Source organism: Astatotilapia calliptera, chromosome 23 (genome assembly GCF_900246225.1).
Source record: "Astatotilapia calliptera chromosome 23, fAstCal1.2, whole genome shotgun sequence".
Lineage (NCBI taxonomy): Eukaryota > Metazoa > Chordata > Actinopteri > Cichliformes > Cichlidae > Astatotilapia > Astatotilapia calliptera.
In genome coordinates, this window is record NC_039323.1 from 9,361,305 (window position 1) to 9,386,818 (window position 25,514).

Here is a 25,514-nt window from a genome sequence, read left to right on the forward strand (position 1 = left end):
TGGAATAAAACTCTAGATGAGCAATTATATCTTAAAGCCGCTGTATTTTCCTGAAGAATTGCCACAATACCCAGTGGCAATGTTCAGTAATCAAGACCAAAATCGTTTTATTACTCTGTGCCTGTTCACGTGTCGCCAGCGGTGGAAAAAACGTTGTCTCAAAGTATTGATTAGCGACTGAAATTGATAGCTAAAAGCCTTTAGCTATCACAATTACATTTGTTTTCTTATATTATTACCAATTAAAACTCTTACCAATGAATTAAAAGTTGAAATACGAAGCTAAAAATGCAGATAAAATGTTGTTAGCTAAAAGGATAGATTAGCAGTTGAAATTGTTAGCTTAAAAAAAAAAGCTATTAAACTGTAGTTATAAGCAATTGATGATTTAAAATATGAATAACTTAAAAAAATAAATGAAAGAAAGGCTAAACGTAATACTTAATAGTAAACATCTAGTATATAGCATTTTTCTCAAAGCCCACGCTAAGGTTCCGGTATTTACAGAAGGAGATTTCAGGTACCATGGATGTGCTTTTCCTTTTTTTACTTTAACTACACTTGGTAGTGATTCCTGTGCAATTTTGTATTTTGCTGATATTTATGATATTAATGAACTGATATTCTTTATATTTAACTGTGATAAAATATAATTATTGCTATTTCACAGTTGCTGCTTCAACACTTTACCAGTAAAATCGAAACATCAGGTGCAGAAGATAGTTAAATGGTTTTGTAAATGGTTAAAATAGAAAATCTTGCTCAAGAGTGACTCATGTATTGCAAAACTTTAGTTTCCATCATCTAACATTGAAACAGAAACTTGGATGATCTTTATCTCCATCTGAACTACCAGAATGGGTCATGATTTGGGTCATGTTTGCTTATCAACCCATCTACACAGGTTTGTTTATTTGCAGTCGGATGCATTTAGAGTAAATTATTCACGACTACAAGACATATAATTTTCCTTGACGTTTCAGTGGCATTTACAGTAAACAAAGCAAAAAGAAAATATCTGCAGCTATTTTTATGCCTCCCTGATGCCCACACATAGGGAGACTATGTGGCATCGGAGGACAGGATTGTCCCTCTCAGTGGGCCTCAGAACCACCGCTTCAGGAGCAAAGTCTGGCATGTCATTGGCACCTCAGGTAACATATGCTCCTGTGACAACTTCATTATCTCTCATTAGCTTCATTCTATAAGAACTAACTCCACAGACATGCACCAACCATGGAGGTTTATAAATCCTCATCCTCCCATGCAATAACACATTATGTCAATGTACTTTGAGCGTATGTAAATGACACAGACAGTTATGGATGGCAGAGCGCGGTGGCACCCTCTGACCTCAGCAAATTTGTGTAATTATGTCAGCTTGTGCTACATTCTTCACAGTACACAGTGCCCATTAATGCGTTCATTAAACACAGCTTAGCTCAGCGAGTGACCAGGAAATCTTGTGGAATTAGACTCAAGCTGTGTTTCCACCGCCGCAGACACACCTGACAAACCAACGGACAGGTTTTTAGTCCCATTTGGTCGCCTGAGAGTCACAGACGAGCAGGGGGGGCTGATGAGGGATTGAGGAAAAGAGCAGCCATGTTTCTACCTCTGACATAACTGGAGTCAAACCTGCTCATGGCTTCAGAAAACATTTTAACAAATACAGGAAATTTACCTTTTTTAATAAAAAAAAAAAGAGCCATTTTTCACCAGGATTGCAATGAAATTCTTTATGTGAATCATCTCAGTGTGCAACTCAAGAATAGTTTGTGCTTTAAGAGTTATTCTGTATGTTTACAGACTAATAATTGACAATTACAGCATTTAAAAAGCTCAAGAGTCCTGCTAAACAGGCTTGAAATTATATTTTTCTTGTAAGAGAAAAATTTTGAAACCACTCCAGAGTAATGGATAAAAAGGCCTTTTATAAAACATTTCTTTATAAAATAGATTTATTCTTGCTGATCACAGCAGATCGTCTTATAATGTCTGATTGTGCAGGTGAGTCATGTAAAAGGGCTGAAACAAGGCGTAAATGTCACCATCGTATGTTGTCTCGGTGGTTTACATCATTGCTGTAAAGCGGTCCGACGTGCAGATCTACAGGTGATTGTGTTGTGATTTCAGTCTCTACACAGGTAAATCATCTGTTAAACGTACTCTGTGCGCTTCCTGTAATTTACACCTGTGCCCATCACCTGGTACCGCCGCTGCAGCACAGGCTGAGGCTCCACCTGAGAGCACGAGGACGAGGTGATCAAGATCAGGCCGGCAACTATGAGGAGAAATCCTGCTGCCCAGCCGCAGTACAAAGCGTCTCCAAACTCCCACCGAGGCACCACGTCAGGCACTTTGTCATCAAAGAAATGCATCACTGCTATATGTGCCATATAGGACACGGGAATCAGACACAGAACCCCAGAAACCATCCCGAGCACCCCTCCCGTGATGATTAAAATCCTCTTGGTTTGTTGACCGCTGTCCTCTTTACAGCTGTGGACCAAGTCAAGTCCAGGTATTCCCACGAGAATTCCCAGCATGCCCACAGCGAGGGCAGCACACATGAGGATGCGGGCCAGCTTGAGGTCTGTGGAAAGGCCCAGCAGGCTGTCATAAGCCCTACACTCCATCCCTCCAACGTCCTGGACCACGCAGGTCTCCCACAGGCCCAGCTCGTAGCTCTCCACAGGCAGCAGCGCAGTGCTCATGGTCAGCCACTGCGGTAAGATAGTGGTGGTTAAAGCGCACAGCCATGCTCCAATGTAGACCAGCATCCCCAGCAGCTCCAAAGCGCAGGCGCACGTGTCCATGTTTCTCTCCCCCTCTCTCTGGCCTCCACGCTTGACAGAGCCACAAGAGTTCTTCTTCTCCTTCTCTGGCTGCACTTCAGATGGAGAGGCCTGTCGCTGTACAGTCGGGACAGGAACTGCTCAAAACACCTGATAATTAGAGTTGACCGCTCTAGCTCTGAGGCTTGGAGTTCGTTCTCAAACAGTTCCCACTCAGAGGAGCACACATCTTCTGCTGCTGGAGGGAGAGGGGGGCCCGCATGGCCCTCCCCTTTGTGGTCCTCCTGCTCTCGCTGCTGTGCCAATGGGCAGCAGGGGCAGAGGCAGAGATGGCCACGATTTTTACAAGACCATTCCTATATGCTCTTCCAAAACTGCATGCCATAAGGGATGTTGTTAAAAAAAACAACAACTGCTTGAAGTTCAGTTTGCATCCTGCAATCCAGCAATAACTGGGTACAAACATATGAACAAGGGGCCACACACTACAGCAAACTCAGCTTATTATTTGCAAATGCTAAACACTCTTGTCATAAACTTAGTTGCCATTAAAGCCCTTCATCTCTGTCCTCAAAGGGTTTTTCCTGTAGCCATGAGTAGAAAAACATTTCAGTGTTAGAGTATCATAAAGGCAGTGTTGCACAACTAGGCCTTTGAGTGATTTATTACCAGTGAAAAATGTTATGTAAGGACAGTAATGCTGAGATTTGCTCATAACCATTTAAGTTAAATTTAAAAATATATGAATATTTTTGTCATATTCCTTGTGGTGGGATAGCTGCTCACAGTCAGGCTGTCTGCTGCATGTGACTAAATCTGAAACAACAGAGCAGCTTATTGTGTGCTCTCGTATGAACACTGCATGGTTGTGGGAAATGATCGTAGGAGGCAATAGATCAAAGCTGAGATGTGAGAAAATGTTTCCCGTTCATAAACTCATAGACAGCCGTACAAACCACAAACAAACACACAAACAAAAATGCACAGATAATATCCCCGGGCTGCCAAACTCCTCCTGCTCCGGCGAAGAAAACACTCAGCTGACTGCTGTGATGTCCTCACAAACACTTAAGGAATACCAAACGATACCAGAAACAAGCTTAATCTCAGCTTTAAAGGGACGTCTCTGCAGCTATAGACAAGTTACTCATGATGTTCCTGGCCAAGAATGTCACATTACACATCCAACTTAATTTCTGTCTCTGAAAATATAAAAAATTAAAGTGTAGTTGCAGTTCCCCTTCTTACCCACAGAGGCCGCCAAATATCCTGCACAAATAAATAAATTGGCATGTGGTGGGGGATATTATTCAGAGTTTAAAAGAGTATTTTTTAATACTCTGAGAGAGAGTCTCACCTAGTGTCTGGTTTTACTGCTCCTCCTAATCCTCTTTCTAACTTGTTCTTCCACAGTTTTAAACTTAGCTGGATGCACAGTGTTAATTATGCTGACCACAAAATAGTTTGTAAATTTAAGTGAAAACCCCCTCACTACTGCACAAAGAAAGACACACACTTATTGGAGGTATTTGTCCTTCTTGCTGTGACGCAGCTGAGAAGATCCTGGCCTGTTTTAGTCATATTGTGTTTTATGTACCTCTGTACCATTCTACTTCTTGTGTTTTTTCATAAACAATACATAACTTATAAGTAATAATAAAAAAAACTTTATTGCCATTTATTTTATCATAGCTTATAAAAACCTTAATTGTAGATTTTTAATTTTGACTCGCTGAAAATGGGAGAAACCAGGAGGGAAGATAAGAATTGAGTATTTCAGAGGGACATCTTAGATTGACCAATTTGGAGACAAAGTTAAAGAGGCAAGCCTGAAATGATTTGGTATTAGTACATACAATACTATACTAATATAGTATCTAAAGTACAGAGGAGGTATAGTGGATATTGGATAATGCATGTTGAGTATGGAGCTTCCAAGCAGGAGGAAAGGAGGAAGATCTCAAAACATTCACTAATGTAATGAAGAAGGACATGCAGAGGGTTGGTGTGACAGATGAGGATGCAAAGAAGAGGGTCAGATGGAGGCAGATGATCCCCTTTGGGAACAAAAGGGAAAACCTACAAGAAGAAGATGATAGTTGCATATTTTAGGTAATTTGGATATTATTTGGTGGGGTGGGCTGCTTTTAACCATGTAAAGCACTTTGTGCTACATCTTTGTATGAAAAGTGATTTATAAATAAAGATTGATTGATTGATATTTGAATCTACTTTTAGCTACTTAAGTAAGAATAATTGTAAAACAGTTGAAACGCCAGGAAGTTGATCTGGGTGGCCGGTGTATGAGCTGTTGCAGTGCCAATTAAGGCCAAGAGGTGGCGCAGGTGCACCACTAAAACGACTCCTTCAAACAACAGCGTGATCGGGGGAGTTTCCCTAGATTTTATATTAAAATGATATCTTTTTTATAACTGTCTTATATTAATATTAAAATTAAAAATTACTTATTTAAATTGTATATACACAAACAGAAGCTACTCTTGAGATACATTAATGAGTGAATCAACAGGTTTGTGTCGCAGCGTTAGCTAAATCACTCAGCTGAATTAACATTAAAATGAAACTTTAAGTCTATTTTATAAGGTATGTTTTCGCGGCGCCGTGAAGCTTTAATGAAAGTGTTGAGCTCTGAAGTTTCCTCATTGGACAGGGGGAACTGGCTCCGTCGTACGTATGCAAATCCGCTCCCGAATATGGACACGGGGAATGAAATATGGCGGAGAAGGCGAACATGGAGAAACGAGCACTGAGAGAGCCCCGCCGCGCTGATTTTGGAGGGTTGTAGAAAGAAGAAGAGGAAAGTGGATGTACCCCCGGTGGGACTTTTTCCAGCCTCGGTGGAAAGTTTTGTATCTGCGTTTCTTTTCTCCAGCGCGTCCAGGTCGTTTGGTTGTAATGCAGTGAGGAGCGACTTTTTCAGGGGGATAAAAGCAGGGCAGGGGGCTGCAGCCCTCTCACCGTCTCGACGCTATGCCGTGGGTCAGCGGCGGAAAGCGGAGAGAGAGCTCGGAACTGCCGCTGCCCGCGGGCTGGGAGGAAGCCCGGGATTACGATGGCAGAGTGTTTTTCATCGACCACAACACCCGGCAAACTTCATGGATTGACCCCAGAGATAGGTACGCTTAAGGCCCTGGAGTAGTGTTATTACACACACTAACAAAAAGTAATCTTAATACAACGAGACTTCTTTATAAACTGACATAACTCACAGGAGAGCAGGGGCGTTTCCAGGGGGGGTTTAATGGGGTGGCACAGAGGGACCGAGAATGAGACAGGGTTGGCTCACTGGAAAATAATTGTAGAAAAGTAATATAGAAAACATAAACGAACTACGAACCATCCTATTCCTTCAAATAGAAGCTTTTATGTGCAAAATGGCTCTTCACATAAGCCTGAAAATTTCATTCAAAGCTATTTGAAAAAGTTTCACCATCAACATACACTGTTCTTCTTCTTAGTTTTAGTTTCCTAAAGAAACCTACAACTTTGATCACAGAGAATATCGTTCCCCCCCCACATAATACATCCTTAAATTTTCTTTCTTTTTTCTGGTTATTTTTATTTACTACATTTGGCCTTATGTTGAACCCGTCAATTTAAGATTTTGTTTTGATGCACTTGATGATAGTAAGCTGTTCTGTATGCATGTCACCAGTTTAGTTCTTAGTTCTAGACCAGGGGTCCCCAATCTCAGTCCACGAGGGCCGGGGGCCCTGCAGGTTTTAGATCTCACCCTGGGTCAACACACCTGAATCACATGATTAGCTCATTACCAGGCCTCTGGAGAACTTCAAGACATGTTGAGAAGGTAATTTATCCATTTAAATCAGCTGTGATGGATCAAGGACACATCTAAAACCTACAGGGACACCGGCCCTCATGGACTGAGATTGGGGACCCCTGGTCTAGACTAAGATGAAGATTATTAGCACTGTGGGCACCAAAATTTCTTGTGTAGTATCTTGTTGAACTTAAGAGATGAACTTAGGCGTATAAATAAGGAAAAGTCAATGAAATCGCCTCTTCCCCTTCCTATTATTTTATTTATTTATTTATTTTTTTTATAGGGTGGCACAAAGCAAGAGGGGATTCACGGGAAATCAGAAAATATAATGTAGACCGTAAATGAAAGTAGAAAGCATTGCAGATCCCTGTGCTATAATAGAGTTTATGAGAGTGTGAAAATGGTTTGATGAATAACTGTTTAAAGCGGATGTGGAAACTGTTTCTGTTATTTTCATTCAAGTTTATGGTCGACATATAGCTCAATATGATTTAAAGCAAACTCTAAATTTTTCCTACCTTTAATAAATGTCCTAGTTTTCACATTTAATGAACCAGTTTACAAAAAATATAACTGGATAGAACTGTCTTAAAATATAGGCGAACTAAATAAGTGGGTGAGTCTATCATGTAGATAAACAATAGTATTTTATGCCTGTATTATATTATTCTTGTAAAAATGTCATTATTTTAGTATTTGACTTGGATCTTCAGTCCTCCCTTCAGCTGGCAGTTTTTATTGGGAAACACTAAGTAAGCAATAATGTCAGTGCAGTTTCCATATAAAGACACTGAGAGGATTTAAAAGTTTTATCATTAAATATACTTAAAGTACTTATCATCCAGAATCATGATTATTCATTTAATAATTGTTATAACTGTAATATTGTAGCTGGAGATTATTTTAATTACTTTATTACCGATTGATTGATGGATTGATAATACTTTATTCATCCCGAGGGAAATAGTCTGATCTCTCCTATATTATTAGCTGTATATTTTAAAATCAAATTATATTTGTAATATCGTATTTACATATAAAATAGAGTAAGAGTAGAAAGTAGAATAATATAGAAATAAAGTAGAAGTATAAATAATAAATGTACTATATTAGACTATAACACTGGCCCTGTTCATGTTCTTGTAAAATTACCCGCATATCTGGACAATGCCCCTGTTGGAGCAAGGTTGTAATTACTATCAGAGGTTGTGTTTTGGGGATAAGTAAAGTTTAAGTTTGGCACACAGCACTATACACGAGGCTAAAATAAACATGAAGATTAGGTGCCAAAGAAAAATATAAGACGCAGTAAAATAAACAGGTAGTTTTAAAATAAGTAAATAACAATTCAATAAAAGAGTCTTCAACAGAAGACCAGTTTTTGACTGCTTTTTAAAAGAATCCACAGGGGCAGCTTCTTTATTGTGAGGTTGTGGTGAATCATGTGGCCACAGTCGATGATCGTCTGAGGTTTGGGAGCAGCTGTGGGCCTCCACAGCGCCTACAGAAGCTCCCTTACAAACACGATCATGGTCTAATGATCCCGCATGTCGGTTTAAACATGAAATTTGACAGTTTGGACGTAAAATTAGACAGCAGCTCAGCCTTTCTATTGTTGCAGAGGAGTTGTTTTTGTCCAAGTTAACCCTGTCAGCGTGGTCACCTGAGCTATTTATCTGTCCCTTCTTCACTTAGAAGAAAACCTATTGAGTGTGTGTTCGCATGTGTGTCAAACCTCAGTCATCCAGACTCATCAGTAAGCCCTGCAGATTTATGACTTCCAGTGACCTGAAACATTCCTGGCTCACACACCTAATACAGAGCGCCATTGTTATCCAGCTCCCCTTTCCTTTCCACACAAAGACACCTCCTAAAGACCAGTCAGAGAGTGAAGAGCTGCTCTCATGTTTGTCATGTCCAGCCTTCAAAAGATGACAATTTTAGTGTGTGATTTCCATTGCATGGAGATTTCAGCATGGAGATTAGTAGTCGGACATGTGCTTTAAACTCCAACTCCCAGAAATCTTTGTGAAAGTATGTGAGGAATGCTCGCTGGGCCACTGAGAAAGCTGCAAGGATGTGCTTTTTGCGGGGACTGGGATTTTTACCAGCCCAGAAGCAAGCTCAATCAGGCATTCAAAGCAGACTTTGTTGTGAGATTACTGGGAATTACAGCAAGTATTTTAGCTCTGATGTATTATGAGGGGAAAGGCTGAAATTCACAAAAACCGAGCTCAAAGTATGGCGAGTACTAGTGTACATTTTACTCCAGCAGTGGGCTTCTAGTAGCTGCGTGTAATCTAGATAAGGAAAACCTGATTTCCTCGTGAGTTGATTAACCGTTGTTGTTTGCAGCTAATAGCAGTTTCACATATTTTTATAGTCATCAGCATTTGAGGGAGGGCCTTCTTTAGTAAGACTAAATGTTTTCTGTATTTGTTCTGGTGCTACTCCGTGATTTATAGGCTTTCTCATTGGAGGAATGTCTGCTGTCACCACCTGATACTGACTTTCCAATAAATCACATCGCAGCACAAACCTTCTGCTAATGAGCAGCAGATACAAAAAGGTGTCAGCTGTTCTGTCAGGGTTTTAAAAAAGCAGATAAATGAGGCTGTTTGCATGCACGTATGTCAAGAGCAGAGAGATGAATGCAGAGATAAGAGGTTCGTAATTTCTCCTGTCAAGTCTCGGTTTGACAGCTGCTCTGCTGAATTGAAATCAAAGGATGAACGTTACTCATTGGGTGTTGAACCCCTGAGAATCAGCTGATCTGCTCTGTCCAATGACTTTTTTTGTAAAGCCTTGCAAAAGTTTGCTTTCTTACTGTTCATATTTTTGGAGTTACAGGATCTGAGAATACACTGGGCTGGGTTGAAATTTGGTGCTTTTTAGTTTGCGTGATTTTTTTTTTCCTGCATTTTTCCTCCTAACTTTGTAAATACAAGAGACAACTTTTTACTTTTCGATACATTTTTATGACTAAAAAGAATGCTATTTTTAAAGAAGAAATCACCTAAATTAACCCACCTTTATCTATTTGAGGTCCTGTGACAAAAAACAAAGACAAAAAAAATCTGCTGATTCTGAGGGGGTCAGGAGGGAACTTCTTACAGCAGGGTAATTTTGTGACTCATTTGTTTTTATAGGACTTCATCATGAGATCTGGGTTTTACCTGAGGCTGCTAAATGGAAAAAAATATCAGCCAGACACTTAAAAGACAAATCATGTGATGAGATTCTTTTGAGGTGTTGTGGAATTATAAAAATGCAATAAATGTAGTCAGGTGAAGACTGTTTGTGTGTTTAACCCTCAAGCCACCAAGATAATGACCAGAGGCATTCTCCTGCAGTAAATATTTCTACTCTGCTAGGTGCTTACATCGGAGTGTGAGTGTGTGTGTATTAATGATAAAAAGCACGTAGAATGAATAAAATAAAGTGTTGCATGTATGATTGGGTGCGTAGTAAGAGTAGAAAAGCGTTATTTACATACCAGTCGGGGGAGCGGGGTGGAGGTGGAATGCTCTATATTTTGGGAATAATATGATCTGTTTTACAGAAAACACTGGCCTCAGATTTGCAGTTTAACTCCTGGCTCTCAAGAAACAAAAAGTACAGTACAGCAGCTTGTGTGATCTAGTGTGTTGCTCACCAGGTCTGCCTGATGCGCCTTGAGTCTGCTGACTCGCAGAGAGGAGCGTCAGTAGTGGATTATCACTGCTAATCGCTAAAACAGAGGCACCATTGAAGCTGGAACATAATTGTCAGTGATGATCACGATGAGCTGTAATGGGGCGGCGTATCAGCCAGAGGTCGAGTTTGTTCCTGCCGAAGATGGAGACGTTTTGGTTAGATGAGGGTGTGTAGTGACTCATTAGACGGACTTGCCAATGCAGTGCACAGATACCTGAGAAATTGAGGGTTTCTCTGTTTACTTTGGTATAGCAAGTAAATAAGTATAAGGTAATACAGACTCATTTCTTTCAATGTACAGCTCTCAAAAATGAGCCTTTGGTGGGTGACTGTGCACGTTTGGTAGGCGTGTGGTATAAAAATGGCTGTGTTGCCTGACTTTACAGAAGTGCGTGCGTTTTCTTGTTGGCCATTCCATAAACAAAAATGTATTTGAAGCTTGAATAAATTAAACCCATTTACAGAAAACTTAAAAATCACCATCCAAGAATTTTTTTCCCCTTGATGGAAGGCCAAAACCTCAGTGGTTTTTAATATGAAGGAAAATCCCTGAAGAAGAAAATGCTTCATGTGATGATGATGGTATGAAGACGATGCAGCTGGGTGGGCTGAAGATTTTCAGACTTTTGAAGTGGTATAAGATGACCGGGGACTGATAATTAACTGATATTTCTTGTAAGTCAGCGTAAATATCAACAGAAAAGTTCAAGGTTCCCTAAAACCATGCTGGTGTGCATGCAGGAAAACCCTGATAAATGCGGATTAATCATAAGGAACCAGGAAAACCCCTGACTTTGCAAGCAGCTGAGACCCCGTCCGAACTGATTGCCTTAATTTCTGATGGGTTTTTTTTTTTTTTTTTTTTTTTTTGGGCTGACGGTGGATACCTCAAGCTGCTTTCGGCCAGCTCCTGCAGATAAGCTGAGCAGCTCTGAGGAGCTTTTTTGTTGCTGTGGAATGAACGTTATGTTAGGCATGCCTACACTAATGCCCGGGGGCTCTGCTCGCTCGCGGCCCCAGACAAAGCAGCAGAACAGAGGCAGTTCCCACGTGTCTACCTCCTCCTCTCATCCTGGGCCCTGTAGGCCTCCTTTATTAGCTCTGTTATGCAATGGCCATGGCCGGCCTGCCGCTCAGCAAAGGGAGGCCTTTATGCTTGGTCACAAAGCACATCAAATTCAATTATTCTGGAAAGGGTGAGCTGTGTTGCCAGCACCGAAGGGTTATTCACATGCGCTGAACCCCGCTGTTATTTTGCTTCCCCCAGTGTTTTCATTATGATGGCTCTTTTTTGTCTTTCGGTTGCGGGAGGTTGCGAACATGTCATTGCTTGATCTGGTGTCATTTTGCCCGTGTTCTTTTTCATGAGCAGACAATATGTTTGTCTTCAGCTTTCACCTCACTCCTTCTGGAAGCGCAAACACTTTGTCCTTCAGCAGTTAGTGCTGCAGGCGCCTTTGACGTCCAGGTTTCCCAGCTGACTGTCTTGTGGTTTGTTTGTTTTTTTGGGGATGATTTATTGCTACAAAAACAAGAAAAACACTCACTCGTAGCTTAAACCCTGCTTTATGTTGTTCCTCAATATGCTTTTCTCTGGCAGCGTCAGCCATCAGTCAGATGTGTAGGTTGGCAGTGTTTTATGTGTATATTGTGAAGAATGCTACCTAAACAGGACATGCCAGACTCCATGGACCAGCCTTCAGCTCTGGGTGACCATTGTTTTTTTTTTGTTTTGTTTTGTTTTTTCTTCCTCTTCCATGCATCTGCACAATTCTTATTCAAAAGTGAAGAAAAATGCTGTTGACAACCTGGACTCTACTGTTTTTCTGTGCTTTTACAACTACAAAAACTACAGTTTCTCTGTTATTATATTTCAACAGATCTTGATGTGCTTCTGGTTGATTTGAGTTATTTTGAAACTATTTATAAAGCTTTCAAAAACATTAATGTTAACAATTAAACATAAGACCCAGGAAACCCCAGCAGAACAGGTAATTCATTTCGAAGCAGCGTCTTTTAGTTTTTTTTAAAGAATGTAAAACGTGTCTATCTGCTTGTTAAGCCTGACATAATTAGCTATTTCCGGGCATAAATGCTCCTTCTGTTCCCAAAAGCAAACAAACACTGAGGCACCTTTGACAGTTAAAAAACAATCCACATTTTTTTTTCAGCTCCAATAAAATGATCAGTATGGCTGTTCTCCCAGATGTTACAATAAAATTTAATATCCAGGCATGAAGGAAAGAGAGTTTACAAGACATCTGAAAATCATATATCATGTTCCTGTGCAGCACTGCAGCAACTCTGGACGTAAGCAAAGACTGAAAACTGACTCCAGCAAAGGTTGAAGGGTTAGTGCAGTTGAGCTAGCTGACATTATGATGTTCTACCTGGTGGCTACCTACAAAGCTATCAGTAGGCATATAGTAGTGTAGGCGAAACTGCATCCTGTCTAACAGGATGTTAGTCATTCTTATGACGGTGCATGGTTTGGATTACGCACTATGAAAAAGGCCTGATCCTAAGCCGTGGTGTTCATAGCTGTAGTAAAAGCCTCATTTTAAAGAGAACTTGTAACAAAATGCTTGAGAGGCTGAGAATGATGACTGAACTGTTGTGGGGAAACAAGAAGCAAAGCACTAGAGCAGGTTAAAAAGACGAGAGCCTCATGAAGGCAGCGCTTAGACCCAGAAACGGGGTTATGACATCATCACTATTTTTTCTTAAAAAGATTTATATAAAGCAGTGGTTCCCATTTCAGGACCTGAAAGACTCCACTGATCAGGCTGTTTGAAAACCACTAAATTACAGTCGCTGATGTCATTTCTAAAACCTAAGCAGTGGAAATGCACAGATAAATCAGCCTGATGTTAAATGACACAATAGTTACCCTTGGCAGTGGTCAATAATAATGTGCAACATTAATTTTATGCTTTAGAAGATTTCAGAAGTATTGTAATAAAGAGTCATTATGCTAATTTCCAGCTCAATATTTTTATTATTGAACTCTAATAGAGTTGGTTTCTATAATTCACAGTATATAAATGAAATAATCTTTATTTATCACATACTGTACCTTGGTGCAAGGCCTCCAATTCATCCTCAAGCTGCTTTAGTGCCTCTTTTGAAACCAGTTTTCTTCTGATTGGCTGCCACTTGCAAAGAGAAGGTGGTTGGGCGGGATTTTGTACTCATAACCAGTTCTATGTGCCTGGGATGAACGTATTAGGGATACTATCCTGTCTTTAAGTGATGACGTGATGAATCCTAATTCCAGGCCCAAACTACTCTTCGTTTAATAAGGCTGTTGTGTATTTTAATGCGTTGTATCTTGTTCTATTTAATCTCAACAAGCCCCTGAAAACAGTCAGTGATCACTGTCGGTAGGGCAGGGATATGGCCAAAAATATTTATCACGATATATATTTGGAAATTTGCGATAACGATATAACTGATGATATAATTGACGCGAGACAAAATACTTTACAACTCCACAACTTTATTGGTGCAAAAAAAAAAAAAGCCCATCAATGCATTTTCACTGAAACAAGCAGCTGTTTTTTATGTGCATTAAATCTATATAAAAATTTAACAATGCAAATGCAAATTCCTTGCTGACAGTTTAACCAAAAGGCATTTCCAGTGGAAATGGGCTGACATATCCTGAGCATATAATATCCACAAAACTAAAAAAGAGGTAATACACACACAATATGGTAATATTATGTTGAAGCATGTACGTAATAGCAGTACGTATCACTCTACAAGGCTCCCGACTATGGTAGCCGTAATCCTCCGACATAACGATCAAGCGGTGCGGCTTCGTAGCTTATCAAAGTTGTACTAAAACATTTTGAGCGCCGTGTACCACATAAAATCTGCCATGTGCGTATGAAAACAAAGGCACTGTTGCGCATTTTACCCATATTTTATCACGATATTTCATTTTCTTATCATTTCCTAACGTTATACCGGTATTACCGTGAATGGTATGATAAGGCCTAGCGTTCATCTTCCAGCTTCACTGTTTATATTATGCTAACATAGCTGTGTCGCTAGCAATCACGTAGCACATCATTACATGCGAATTATCCAAACTTCAGTAACCCTACAAATGTCACTGCTGTTTACTTTCCTGTCTTCATTTATGTTGGAAGTAGTAGCAGAGCTGTATGTCTTAATTTTTTCAGAAATCCCTCAGTCAGAACATGGTATATTTAGATGGAAACTAGCGAGCTAACTCCCTGCTAACTTCTAACGCCGCTAAGTTTAATAAATTCTGTTTTCATGGATGCCTGGATGTTAAACGTAATTGTTACACCTGGTAAAGCAGCAACGCTGATCATTTTATTAAAGATGAAAAGATTTAGACAGTTTTTAACTCACAGTGATGCCGCAGTGATCGTGTGACTTTAGGGACCTGCAGCGGAGTTGGGCCCAGGCACGGCTAATGACGTCAGACTTAAAGACGGGATACAGGTCAAAGTATAGAAAGAACTATTTGAAGATCTCTGTTTGGTTCACAGGGATTACTTCAGCATAACTTTATTATTTGAAATTCTTAACCACAACAACAGGATATGTAAAATAGAAAATAGTTGTTCCCCTTAAAATTGTCCATCTATCTTTTATAACATTTTTGCTTCTCTGTCACACTGAGGGGAAAAATACAAAAGCTTAAAAAAACAAACAAAAAAGCCAGTAATTTCACAATTCTGCATCCCTACTAACTACCAGTTAAACAGAGTGTTCATCCAGCTGTATTTAATTGCAGTATTTTGCTATTGTCCTTAGCTAACTAGTGTCTTGAGTTTGTGACTACCCCCAAACTCTCAATAATTCATTTAGAGCGTGTTTTCATTAAGAGAAAATGTGGAGATGCGGTGCTATGTGCTAATTTTGAATTGAAGCTCCAGACCAGATTATGTGTTCAGCCTAAGTTGCCTTCTTCATTTTCCTTTTTAAATACGCCCAACAAAAGCTCCACCTTGCTTCTATCTCGTGTTGTATTGGGGAGATGACAAACAGTTTGCAAGCCAAAAAGAAGTGCTGTTGCCTCAAAAATTCCTTTCTGTGTTAAAAAAGAAATGTGAAAACAACTTGGGGAGGAATGTCATTTATGTCCAGACTGTCAGAGGGGTCTGGTGCAGCGTTTCAGAGTGAGGCCTGAAGCAGCTGGCAGACAGACGGACGCACAGACACCCGGTTCTCCCATTATGTGTTAAATCTTATAGAAATAGGTTTCTATAAGTAGCCTAAGATCCCCGTCTCTGTACACATTTAGACAGCGCCTGAACACATGGACGGGGCTTGTCCGCTGAAAGCTAAAAGACTGTGTAGCAAGTCTTGAAGGGCTTCATCTTTATGAAACGGGGCTTTAGCTCTAATATCACCTTAGCTAAAAATATTGAAGTAGCTCTTTCTAATTACAGCTCTGAATACTACAGTATAAATGAAGATTTGGTAATGCTGTGTTCGTAAGACCTCATCTGTGTAATCTCCAAGTGGTTGCTGGGTGAAATCGGTCTCTTGGCATCTTTCACCAAATGGTCTAGTGACCACCAAGTAGTCAACCTTAACCTAGAAATGGAGTGGTTAAATTCCATTTCTAGGTTAAAGTTGACTAGCTAGGTCCAGAAGAGAGGCACAGAGGAAAGCCAACCTAAGATTCACTTCCTTTAAATTTTCATGGAAATTCTGACCCACTTCCTTTACACAAAAATCAGCCCTTGGTACCTCTAACAGCCTTAGAAACAACAAAGAGATTATTTTTAAATTGCCTTACTGTCCAAAAAAAAAAAATGTTTAATACACAAACAAAACCTGCGTGATGCACCTTTAAATCAGGGCCCAACCCAAAGTGATTTACATTTTCCCGTCAGTGTCACATTTGGATGCAATGAATAGTCTTTATCTTTAAATCCATTAGGTTGGAAATTTCACACTGATGCTGAGAGTGGACCAGGTGGTAAAATCGATGTGTTTCTGACAACTCCACTCTCTGGTCTTCTTGCCAGTACCACTGCTACCTTTAGCTGTATTTCTTTTCTTACATTTTCTAGATCTCATCACTTGTTCATCTAATGTCTCTTACTAAACTAGGCGGCATTTCATCAGTCCATTTTTAACCAAGTAAGAAGAGTCAGCTGAAGTAGTGTCAGAGGCTGCATTATATGAAGCTAAAAGCCTGGATTAATGAAGAAATGTCTCTGCGTGGTGTTTTAGGTTTTCTTAAGACGGCAAACACAAAGAAAACCTGGTTATGTTGAACCAGAAGCATAGTCCACCCCTCTGATTAAATGAGCAGTGCTTGTTGTGCAAAGATCTCTCCTCTGGTCAGATTTGTAGACTTCAGCAGTAGGATTGTGGGATCATAAAAGTCTTTCAGTGGCTGATTAAGTGTTTCGTGATTCTGATTTGATTCTTCTGCTGTGGCTGACTGGCTGTTTTATAACATAGCTGCATTTATAGTGAACCAAACGGTGTCAAAAATGCATTATATACGGACTGTTTGGGGCTGTTTGTATTAAAAAAGTTGGCGTAATGAGCTGTATGTTTTTTAATTTATTATGAGCTGTATTATGAACCAAATAAAAGCCGGCAGCAGCAAGAGAGCCTTTGAATTGTTGTTAGCTTCTTGAAAACATGTGGCTGTCAAACCTTAGTGAGCTCATTGTGGTCGAGCTGAAGGATAGTAACCCAGATTCAGGGTATTAAATCCAGCTTCTGAGGTCCCGTAAAGAAATGTGTGAAGGCAGTATTATTTTTAGTGGAATGTGCAGACTTCTTTCTGGAGAATTTTAATTGTTGCAGCTCCGAAACAAAGGCTAAGGAGCTGGTGGTGATGACCCAGCTAGACGTGGTTCGGTGGCCCAGACTCGAGTTTCACATGCCTTTCCCATGCAGCAGGCTGTCGCCGCTACAGATAGAAATATCCTCTGGGACAACCCAGGATGGCACAGATTATTCTAGAATTAGCAAATGTCTTCAACAACTAAATATATTTTGCTGAGAATTTGCGGTGCACGAGCAAGCCCGGCAGCATTTCATTCCTCCACAGCTGAACATGCTTGTCATTCTCGCAGCCTCTATTTTTTTCCGTTTCAGATATGTCTCATTTTCTGTTTCCGCTCAGATTGAAAGAGGATCCTGGAGAATGTTTAATGTTTTAGAATAAACCATTAACCGCCGACAAAGCCTCAACATGCATGCGAGTATTATTTTTTTTATTTAAAAATGTTTTCTCAGGTTTATTTCTTGTCTTAATACTTCTTTGGTGTTTCTGGTCATTCTTTGTTTGTTTTCTTTTTCATTTCTGGAAGAAAATGGCTAATTTTGTGACAAGAACTATGTCTACACCAATTATTTTCTAACCAAACCAACACAGGTCCAAATGTCCAGTGCAGTCTGACCTTAGATGGTCTTTGAGTTTTGTGTTTTGGCTTCTGCATGCTCCATCCAGACAGTTCTCTCGCCTAAACCACTTTGGGTATTTCCAGTAGCGCGAACACGTCTAAAGTCAGCCTTTTTCTGCTGTTTGCTTCATGTGAGAAAGTGAAAGTATGAACTTTATCCAAACCTGATTCTCCTGATATTTGATTAATACTCATTTATTTGTTTCCAAAACCCGAGGTGATGAATTGAGATTTGTTAGTTTGATTTGTATTAAGATTAAGTCAACACAAAGTTTGGAACTGGAGAACAACCCATGACTCAGAAACTGGAAATGAAGGATTTTTGACAAATTGTTAAAACAATGGCTCCTGTTAGTTTTACTCAAAATATCCACAAAGTAAAGAGCTGATGTCTGCTAAGTTTCATAGAACCAGTCCTTGGTCTACAGGATGAGAGGATGTAGTCATCTCAGCTTCGAGATGAGTTGATGTCAGCATTACTGCTCAGAATGGCATTCCTAAAATGTTGATGTTATGCATGTATATCCCTACTGCGTTCACCTTCATAATTAACCTTTTTTGCCGTGCTGACAAACTGGGCTTTATATGTGGCTTTTAATGTGGTGGTTATTAGTCTAATTCATCATTTGGTCATTTTATCCATTATGTACTTCAACCTTATGTTAAAGCTTGAGGAAATTTAAGGGGGTCACTTAGGTTAATATTTATTTTGGGGAGATTTTGGAGTCGTTAAAATAATCGGTTCAGTACTTGTTAAGATATTTCAGTCTGGAACAAATTTGATGGACAGCACAACCCATAGACAGATTTTGCCATCCAGAGAGACACACTGGCTAAAAACTGCCTAAAAGTCCCTGAGAGCACCTGCTGTGTAGGGAGTGTAATCCTGCAGCAGCTCTAAAATAATCCTAATGGAATATGATTATTATAGAAATAAGTGCTTGGGCCTAAAACGGCCAAACAGTATTGGGGTGGGTAAAGCATCCCGTTGGTTGTCTCACACATGCTCTGCATCCTCTGCAGATCTCTGATGTAGTCCATATCAGCGTCCTAGTAAAGTTTGATTGCACCTTTCAGAGCAGTGGAGGTCCTGTGTTCTGCCTCCCGCACCATCATCTAAACCAGTGATTTCCACACATTGTGTGCCATGGAGCACCAAAGGGGAAAACCCAAGTGAAGGCAAATCTGTATTCACATCTGTGCTAAACAGATTCTTGGTCACCAGACATTAGGCTGCCGTCTGGACTTTCCTCAGCTTCAATCTGGGACAAACAGATTAATGTTTGTGATAAATGTTTCACTGCTTCAGTGTGAAACGGGAGCTTTACTGACCTCTTGGAATTCCTCATAAAGTGTTGTTCGGTGTTGTGAACGGTAACTACTAGCTACTGGTGAGGGGAGGGGGCGTGTGGCTGTCAGCCAGAGGAGGCAAAGACGCCACTGCTCGTGTCAGTATTGTTGGAAATGAGCATCTAATCCAATAGTGATAGTAATTTTTAGTATAAGTTAGTATTTGAGTGATTTTTTTTTTTTCCCCTTTGGAACAACCGTATTTGGCTACTGTAAAAAGTTGGATTGCATTTATACTTTGCAACAAGCTCTTCTATCATGTTTGTTATCCACTGCTATATCAGCCCATTTAGCACAATCAAGCAAACCATCTCAGACTCTGTTTCAGATCCAGTGGGGGTTTTGTTGTTGTTGTTGTTGTTGTTGTTGTTGTTTTTTAAGGTGGGCCAAGTTTTGATCTGAATGGTTTGTTTTCCACGTGTCTGTTTGGCTTGCTTGGTGTCAACATGAACAAGTTTCTTCAGAAAGGCGACTCGCTCCAGCTCATTGCTGCATCCTTCTCGCTGTCCGAGCCTGTTGTGTCACTTTGTAATAATTCCTGTGCGAATGGATTTCCATTTGACAGAAGAAAGGTTGAAACTTTTCCGTTGTATGGGAATGAGTGCATACAGGATACTATCCAAAGTTTGGCGCATTTGCCACAAAAACACGCCGCACACCTTGACTTTCTTCAAGGGGCAACAGCTTGCTTTAGAGCTGTCATCAAATTGGAATTTGATTATATGATTGGATTTTTAAATACTAAAAAACAAACTTATTTTAATGTGCTTTTGGAAGCACTAGTGTGCCTCAGTGTACCACGTGGGAACCACGGGCTTGAACCAAATGGAGCCTTTACAATTGTGAGACTGTCTCATTTTTGTGCCCCGTGTAGGAAACGTCCCGACTTAAATCTCTCAAATTTTATTCAGGCACAGCTGTTTCACTGTGTCAACTGAGGCTGACTGTCAGAAAAGGTCATAAAAATTTCTTCTGGTTAAAAGTGGACCAGAAATGCAGACTTACTACACACAGCTAGCTTCAGTTGTCCAGTTTTTCTGGCTGAATCTATACTGTCACATTGGCCGTCTCCTGCTCTGTGCTGCTGTGTGTCCCTCTGCTGCTGCTGTGAGTTTTTTGTGCAGTGGTTACAGACTCTCCCAAGACCAAGACATTACTTGGAAAAACAGAGGCTGCTGTCACAAGACCGTGTAACAAACCAAACATTCAGAAATTCAGATTCAGATCTCTGAGAGGACATGTTTTTCCCTTCTGCCTTTTTTCTTTTTTTCTTAGTCTCCCCAGGGAGGTCAGAGGGCAGTTCAGGACTAACCTCCCTCTGACGTCACATAGCTTCCCGTCCAAAGCCTCTCGTGGTTGTTCTATTTCTATCACCATTTCAAATCACCCAAAATAAAGCAGAACTACTATACATTATTGCTGCTCTTCATATAACCTTGCATTGCTTTTTTACTATAGATTTTTTTGTCTCATTGTTTCTCCTACAGTTCCTTTCTGCACATGAAACCTGACAGCAGCTGTGTTACAGTCAGTGTTTATTTAAGTATTTACAAGTGCAGTTGGTGTCTGTTTACCTTTAACAAACATTTAAAGCAGGAGCAGGTAGGGAGTGTGCTCTTGTTTGCCTTGTCCTGGTGTTTGGCAGCTGGACAGTGCACATAGTTCATCCCTTTAACCCTGCTTCAGCCTGCCTCTGGTAGATTTGAGCAGTTATTTGTGAAGCTGCTGCAGGCCTGTGCACTTTATTTTAGGGGAATATTTGGGTATTAAGTGTGCCAGTGTTTCTAGTTAGGAGAGGCCACTGATGAAGAAAATATGATCAAACAATTCATCTGTGAATCATTTAGTCTAAGTCGAAGTTTGACCTCTTCAGGTGTGGACATTATTAAAACATGAATGGGTCAGCTAGCTGTGGCTCAGGTGTTATAGCTATTGCATTGATTGATCCTTGATTGAAAAGCAAATTAAAAGTGTGTAAAATAAAACGGCATGTGAATATAAATGGTGTAGCTCGTAGACTAGAAAAACACTATCCTACCAATCAAATGCCGGGACAGTGATCTACTCACCTGTAATCCTACATGTAAAGCACATGTTAAAAGGTCAGCAGTTTGAAGGCGTTTCACACCTTCTACCTGTAATAATTTCGTTTACTGGTAATTGCTAATTGGTCAAGTCACAGCTCAAAACTTTGACGAGGAAACTTTTCCTGTCAGCTTCTCTTTCTTCTCACTTTTGTTGTGTTTGGTGTAACACTTGGATTTGTCGTTGTCAGGAAGAAGTTATTCAGGTGCTTCATCAGACAGTATTGTGAACAGTGAACGTGCTTAAGCTGTTTTGCTTGAAAAAAATTAATGAATCCATTTGTAAAATACCCAAGGCATCGCAAATATTATAAAACATACATTGCTATCCATGATTGGCCACGATCACTCAGCGGTCGATTCTTTGTATTGTCTTAAAGGATCGCATCATAATGTTGACTGAAGCCATTTTCTGGTTCTCAAAGGGGAATATTTGGGTCTTTGTTGGGTCAGTGTTTGTAGAAAGCAGAGGTCAGTTATAAGGAAAAAATGTAATGTCGCACATAATACTTCAGAGGTTCAGCTTCTCTTGTCTCTGTAATATAAAAAAAAAACATTTATGAAACTGAGGCAAAGAAAATGTTGCCAGTTGCAGTTCTACTAATCTCATTTTGCTTCTTAACTTTCATAGCAATAAACGGTAAATAACCGTCATACACGAGTTAAAGACGATGGCTATGCTGTGATTTTGGCTACATGTACAGTGATTTCAGAAATCAGCTTTATTTCCTCTCACGTTCTGAAGCTTTTCTAATAAACACATCAGGGAGAAAGAGATACTGATGATCCTGCTCCAGGACATCAAGATGTTATGACGAATTATTTTTTTCTCTCAAAACCGTTTTCTGGAGGGGAAAAAAAAATTTGTCGAAAGGGATTTGAAAATTGGCCAAATCCAGTGTCAAAGCTGCTAATTTAGCAACAGTGAGGTGAGCTGAAGCATGATAATCACTGCTCTCAGTGAGAGGGATGTCAAGCATTGAAAAAACAGAATCCCCAAATCTGAAAACTCGATACCTACTCAGCTGAATATTAGGCTTCCTTAACTAATAATTTATGAACACATGTTTGAACGTTTAATACTGACTTACAACACATGCAGAGCTGCACTTAAGCAGCAGATTAGGGGTTTTATTGAATTAGAGGTAAGCTCCTGTGACCAATCATCAATTAGGATTCAGTACAGCTTTGTTTGTGTTAGAACGCCTTGTTTTTATGTCACTTCAATGAGAGCGAAGGGCTAATTCTGCATTGACTCATCAACTGGCTCTTAATCCGAATGCCAATTCTTTGACCGAAATGAGGTAGTGAGATCTGGTGAAGTGAGTTTGCTCTGAGGAATGCTGTGCAGAATGTCTCAGCGTCTCTCTCCGGGCCATCCCCTCATTGTATGCATACCTCGACAGGATCAGGACTAATGCGCTGTCTGCATTGTGAGCATAGTGTGGTGGTTGCTGTTCCTCCTTTTTCCTTTTGTGCTGATTTGATGGAAATTAGCTACTGTATGAACTGCTGTCATCAAACCCGCTGCTCCATGACTCACTGATATGATTTGTTAGGGTAGTAGAGATCATCATGTGTCAGGCTGTCATTTGCCTTGCCCTTGTTCTTTGTGTTTTGTTTTGTTTTTTGGGGGGGTGGCAACAGACTTTACTGGGCTACCTCAAGCTGGCTCCTTTCGATTTTGAGGATCAGCAGCTCTTCTCTGAGCCCCTCCTGCATGAATAAACTCTTCATGCCATCTCTAAAGCCTAGTTTATGGTCACTGTTTTTGCCCTTGTGAATGTTGATGCATTGTAAATATGATGTCACATCCACTGGCATTCACTCTGCTTTGGTGTCATTTTCGCTATTGATTGTTGTTAGGCACACAGGTACGCGTACATGGGTGTACGAGTGGGTCAGCCCTCACCACCGTTTCAATGTTATATTGGTAAAGGAACTCAGAGACTCTCAGATTACAGAGTGGAAGATGCTGCAACAGCTGGAAAAGATGAGGCAACTATGAAAAAACCTCTGATCCCTTTTGATTTCTTCTGCTCTACTCATTTCTGCCACTTGTGATCAGGATCATCTTTCAGCCAATGACAGTAACTCATGGCCATAGCTGAAGGTGGGATTGACAGCTTCAATTTGACATTCGGCTTTCTCTGTTCGCCACAACAGATGCCACTACAGTGCTGCAGTCTGTCAATTTTCCACTTTACTCTGGGGGGGATTGCTGCCTCATAATAGCTCAATCTGGGGCTAGTTTTTTGTAGCAATGTTTGTTATTTAGTTTTCACTTTTAGCCACAGCTAAATTGCATACCTAGTTTTAGTTTTAGATTTAATTTTATTAAATGCAGTTGGTGATAGTCACCTGACTGTGGCATCTTTCCTTCCTGTGTTTCTAATTACCGTTGGGTTCTCTGGTCAGGTCGTGCAGACTCAAGACAGACTTCTCTGTCCTGGACTTTCAGTTTTAGTCCTTGTTCTGCTCTACAGATCCAGTGGAGTGGGGCGAGGACTAGCTGCAGTCCATGGATGTGGAGTTAAACCACAGGATGTAATGATGCGTGAAAGTGTCAGCTGGTTGTTTTGCTCAGGTAGTTACTTGTCACAAATAAAGTACTTTATGTACACACATGCACATACTCACCGCTGCCACAAATAGAATGTAAATTCATAAACATGTGAAGGTCACTGACTCAAAGTCATTATATCTGACTCCAAAGCCTCCTGAAGCTCATGATTCATATTAATTTGTCTAAAATCTGTCAGGGAAGAGAAAGACGTGTTTTTTGGCGGGTAAAACAAATACTGAACATGTCATAAATGTTTTTTAGTAAATATATTTTTAAAGGTGCTATTGACATGTGGCAGTGGGTCATGAGCGATGGTGCAGAGGAGTCACGGACTGTATTGTGCATATGATCTGTTTAAGAATGCTTAAACAGATCATACTGGTATTATGGCATGTAAAGTATGCTCTATGCACTAATTATTAGAGGTGGGAATCACCATACATCCCACGATACGATATTATCACAATACTTAACGCACGATATGATATTATTGCGATTTTTTTTTTAAAATATCTGCGATATTCAGATTCTGTACATAAAGGTTTATCAATATTCATTTTATCTAATATCAAAGCCTCGCACTCAGTCTTTCTCTCATTTCAGTCATTTTTATTGTTGTACTACAGTCTAGCCCAACTTAACTGAATGCAACCATCTGGTACAATTATAGCTATTCTGAACTATGCAATTTATGAAAACTATGCAGCCCATTCAGCAACTGAAGAATTTGAAAGTAAATTAAAACAAAATATAATTTTACATTAAATAAAAAAGTTCTAAACTTAATTAAAATAAAACATGTCTTAAATTAAAATAAGTAAACTGTCATGTTTATTGCTGCCAAAAAAAAGTTAAACACATTTGGACAGTGAAGGAATGTCAGGATTCTTGCTCAGAAAAAGGATCAACATGCTCTGAAGTCAGAGCACAAAAACTTTTTTTTGTAACAAAATATCGATTTCTGCTGTCCCTGTATCGATACATTATTAGCAAACAAAATATCACGATACTACACAGTATCGATTTTTTTCCCCCCCACCCCTACTAATTATGCAAAATTTTGTATCAAGGTCATAGGTACATTTGTGAAAGATTTAGCTTTTTGACCATGTAGGGTTCACCTGCCTGCTACCACTTATAGTATATCGAGCAACTTTGTTATTTGATTGGTGCATTTCAGGTTATGATGTTTGATGTTTTTTTTTATGCCAATTTCTGTGAAATGTATTTTTGCATTTTTGAATTGTGTTGTTTTTCTCGTATTACACGTTCTCAACTGTTTTGGTCATTTAACCACACGAACACATAAAGAATAAATGTTTGCTTTTGTTCATTAGAACTTAACACACCATTTTACTGTATGTACATAATAAATGAGGAAGAAAATGTATTTGTATGAATGTTTAAATGAGAGTAACTAAACAGGATGGGAATGTAGTGAGGTTTATTGATCAGTGTTTTGATATTGAAAAAGAAGTGAGAGTTTGCAGGATACATGTTTTTATTCTGTATATGATCTTCATTGCAGGTTATTGTTTGCACTGAAATATTCTCAATAATTTTCAGGATCACCAAACCGCTGACGTTCGCCGACTGTGTTGGAGATGAGCTGCCTCTCGGGTGGGAGGAAGTTTATGACCAACAAGTGGGAGTTTACTACATTGACCACATTAACAGTGAGTACATTAACTTGGCTTTTGTCCCCTCAGCATAAAAATTAAGCACAAGTAAATGCAACTTGTATTAAAAAGACTTTATTTGACTATAACTTGGCAGAGTGAAAGCCCACTGAATTTTAAT

The 25,514-nt window shown here is 39.8% G+C and overlaps 2 protein-coding genes across 2 annotated transcripts in view; one reads left to right on the plus strand and one right to left on the minus strand.

Moving 5' to 3' along the window:
• Nucleotides 1-1,931: 1,931 nt before the first annotated feature.
• cldn33b (claudin 33b) lies at nucleotides 1,932-3,222 on the minus strand. Its single transcript, XM_026157974.1, has one exon. The coding sequence runs from the start codon at nucleotides 2,817-2,819 to the stop codon at nucleotides 2,160-2,162; it is 660 nt and encodes a 219-aa protein (XP_026013759.1). The 5' UTR covers nucleotides 2,820-3,222; the 3' UTR covers nucleotides 1,932-2,159.
• A 2,353-nt stretch (nucleotides 3,223-5,575) lies between these two features.
• Nucleotides 5,576-25,514, plus strand: part of wwc3 (WWC family member 3) — a 40,579-nt gene continuing 20,640 nt past the window's right edge. Inside the window, exons 1-2 of the mRNA XM_026157968.1 lie at nucleotides 5,576-5,935; nucleotides 25,281-25,390. Of these exons, the coding sequence (XP_026013753.1) occupies nucleotides 5,790-5,935; nucleotides 25,281-25,390 (256 nt within the window). The 5' untranslated portion in view covers nucleotides 5,576-5,789. The remainder of the gene's footprint in view (nucleotides 5,936-25,280; nucleotides 25,391-25,514) is intronic.